General features: G+C 43.3%; 1 protein-coding gene across 1 annotated transcript; it reads left to right on the top strand.

Moving 5' to 3' along the window:
• Window positions 1-87: 87 nt before the first annotated feature.
• Window positions 88-1,026, top strand: LOC113408865 (olfactory receptor 8S1-like). Its single transcript, XM_026662301.1, has one exon. It carries the CDS (start codon window positions 88-90, stop codon window positions 1,024-1,026), a length of 939 nt encoding a protein of 312 aa, XP_026518086.1.
• The last annotated feature ends 2,794 nt before the right edge of the window (window positions 1,027-3,820 follow it).

The raw sequence follows: 3,820 nt of genomic DNA, 5'->3' as shown, positions 1-3,820 counted from the left end.
TCTCCACATACTGCTTCCATTTATTTTTATGATAAGTGTTAATTTCAATTTTTTTCTGGTCTTCCAGGTCACAGATTTCCTGAATAAATGACAATGAAAAATCAAACCACAGTGACCGAATTTATCCTCCTGGGACTTTCCAGTGACCCACAGATGCAGATTTTCCTCTTCCTGTTTTTATTAGTTATTTACCTAATCACTCTGAGTGGTAATATAGTGATCATGGTGGTGATAAGAGCTGATTCTCACCTTCACATCCCTATGTACTTCTTCCTCTTCCATTTATCCTTTGTTGATATCTGCTATTCCTCAGTCACGGTGCCTAATATGCTGATGAACTTCCTAGCAGAGCACAAAACTATTTCTGTCAATGGCTGCATTGGCCAGATGTTCCTTTTTATCCTCTTGGCTGGTGCTGAAATTTTCATTCTCTCTGCCATGGCTTATGACCGCTATGCTGCCATCTGTGACCCATTACATTATGTTCAGACAATGAGGAAAGGGATCTGTGTTCAGCTGGTTAGTGGTGCATGGACCATGGGCTTCTTCTATGCCCTTCTTAACACAGTTTTTGCCCTCAAGTTGCATTTCTGTGGGCCCAATCAAATCAGCCATTTCAGCTGTGAGCTCCCTCTTCTGTTACAACTGTCCTGCACTGACACCCTCACCAATCAAGTAGTGCTTCTTACTTCTGCTTTGGTCTTTGGGTTGAGCTCCTTCCTCCTCACTCTAATCTCCTACATTCACATCATCTACACCATCCTGAGGATACGCTCTGCGGAGGGCAGGCGTAAAGCCTTCTCCACCTGCAGCTCCCACCTGATTGTGGTTGGCTTGATGTACCTGACAGGTCTTTTCCAGTACACAAAACCCAGCTCAGTCTCTTCTGAAGTGCTGGATGAAATATTTTCCATTCAGTACAGTGTCTTGACCCCCATGTTAAACCCCATCATCTACAGCCTGAAAAACAAGGAGGTGAAAACAGCTCTAAGGAATATATTGTGGAAATTCAGGTTTCCCAATTAGTGTTGATTCTCTCTTTTTTTTTTTTTTAAGTCAGAGAACATAAAGTGAGTAACTAATGTTTGGGACATTCTCAGCTCAGAGAATGGCACTTTGGGCCAAATCCTCCACTGGTCTAAATCAGTGCAGATCCATTGAAGTAAATTGGCCAAATCCCCAGCGTGTCTAAATCAGCATAGCTCCTTTGGAACCAATGGGTGCTGGAGTTAGACTCACAAAGGGTCTTGAACAGGAGAAATTGAGAGAGATATCCCATGACGCAGTGGCAAGGGCATATGCATGGGAGGGGACAGATCCCTGTTTCACTCATTTCTCCGTCTCAGACACTTGAAGCGGGGGTCTCCCACATCTGAGATAAGTACCATAACCACTGGGAAAAAGTTATGCCAGAGCTCATGTTCCTAATTCTGTCTCCTTGTTTGCACAAAATCAAATGGATATAATTGACCATGAACAAATTCAGGTTGGAAATTAGAGAAAGGTTTCTCACCCTCAGAAGGATGAAGTTGTGGAACAACCTTCTCATAGGAGCTGTAGGGATGCACAGATTAATTAGTTTTAAGAAAGATTTGGATAAATTTATGACGGTGTGATGGTGCGGGGTAGGGCTCAGCAACCCTGGGCCTCACTTCTGGTTTATGTCTTATGTTCCTAAAGGACATGCTTCAGGGTTTCAGCCAGACACCACGGTTCATGAAGGAATCCTGCCTCCTCCCACCAATGTATTCTGGGAGGGGATTTTTTTGTCTCCTTCCTCTGAAGCATCAGAGATGGCCACAGTTGGAAATAGGATCTTGGATGGGATGGGCCAGGGCTCTGCGGCGGTAGTTTTCTCTCACTCAGATGTTTGCCTACGTTGTTCTTGCTCACATAGTCAGGGACTAACTGATGGACAATTAGCTAAGGACACAAAAACTAACCGCACATTTTTTTTAAGTACATCAGAAGCAGGAAGCTAAACAAACAATAAGTGGGGCCATTGGACGATCAAGATGCTAAAGGAGCACTCAGGAAAGAAATTGCTGTTGTAGAGAAGCTAAATGAATTATTTGCATTAATCTTCACTGCAGAAGATGGGTGGGAGATCCCTTCACCTTAGGTGATAAATTAGAGGAACTGTCCCATATTGAGCTGTCAATAGAGGAGGTTTTGGAAGAAATTGATAAATTAAACAGTAATTAGTCACAAGGACCAGGTGTCATTCATCCAAGAGTCCTAAAGAAACTCAGATATGAAATTGCAGAACTCCTTCTTTTTCTTACAAATTTCTCCCAAAATTGCCTTCCACCTTCAGATTTGCAACCATTTCCTCCCTATTGGTTAGAATCAAGTGTAAAATGGCCACACCTTTCACCTCCACTCTGACCACCCCCCATTGCTACACCCCTTACTCCCACTCTGGCCCAACCTGCCTAGCTAGGTTTTGCAGTCCTGAGGTCCCAAATGGAGCCATGGGCCATGGCAGAGTAATAGGTCACATCCATAGACTCTTATTCTATACATGTGTCGGGTTTTTGTTTGGTTTTGTGTCTTCAGAAAACCTAAAAAGCAATTTACAATGAAAACACTCAATTCAGCCTGTGTGAGCAACAAAGATTTACCCTGGTTGTTAGAGAGATCAAGTTTGGGATTTGAAAGGATTGTAAGGGAGGCGCCCAAATCCTATTAATTCTCCCAGTGACTTTAAAACCCTAAACCAGACCAAGACTCTTATTTCTATTTATTTGAAGGTTAAGACCCAATGGGTCCAGAACACAGGTCTGCAGAGGTATTAGGCACTTAACCAATCCAAACTACTACACAGCAGCAGCTGTAATCAGCCTGCACGCCACTTCCCATGACTGCTGTGGAGACAGACCATGAGAAGTTCCACCCCAAGGGTTTGATAGGCAGATAGCCCCACGGCGCCTGATTGGCTTCTTGCCCTATATAAACCCAAGCGGTGCTCTGGGAAGTGTCCAGGCAACAGTATGGATCTTCTGTAGTTGCTATGACTGTTCTGGCTCTATGTTCTTGAACTCCTGGCTTGACTGTGGCTTGTTTTGGACTTTGCCTCCTGACTCGGACCCTGAAACCTGACTTGGACTCTGACGCTCGGTATTGACCCTGGCCTGGAACTGACTATGAACTCTTTGCTACTCCTAGACTCAGGTTTGCCCCTTGGCCCTGACTGCCCTTTTCGAGTTCCTGATATCGATAGTCTTCCAAATATCCCATGGAAGTAGGGACTGGTGTAGCTCATAGGGCTAGCTTGCCTTTACTATATTCAGTTCCTTACCTTCATTATATTTAGCTGCTTTCATTATATTCAGCTGTAATGCAAGAAACCTACAGGCCTGTATCCTGTAAGATATTAGCTGAAGCATTAGTTAGCATAAGTGTGGTCAAGTAGGCTGCAACCCTTGGCACAGATCAGCCGTTACCTTTAGATTTTGGGAACTAAGAAGAGCTTCCTCAATGGCAGGAGCTAGAATGTTCCAGTAAGTGTTGCCACAAGGAACATAGAAGTAATAACTGCAAATCTGCTTAAGCAAGGGGTGATGGGTTTGATCAAACTGAAATGGTCGTTACATGTATTAATATTCTAACCTATAGAAGAAAGACACCTCAATATTAGTAGGATGAGGAAATACAAATAAGGGGGGGACCCTACTGAATATGCATTAGATATAGTGGTGTCAGTGTAACACAGTGGTTCTCAAACTTTTGTATTGGTGATCCCTTTCACACAGCAAGTCTCTGAGTGTGACCCCCCTTATAAATTAAAAACACATTTAAAAAAAATATTTAACACTAT

The sequence above is a fragment of the Terrapene carolina genome, unplaced genomic scaffold, assembly GCF_002925995.2.
Source record: "Terrapene carolina triunguis isolate 2854851 unplaced genomic scaffold, T_m_triunguis-2.0 Scaffold25662, whole genome shotgun sequence".
Classification (NCBI taxonomy): domain Eukaryota; kingdom Metazoa; phylum Chordata; order Testudines; family Emydidae; genus Terrapene; species Terrapene triunguis.
This window is presented reverse-complemented; position numbering and strand designations above follow the sequence as displayed.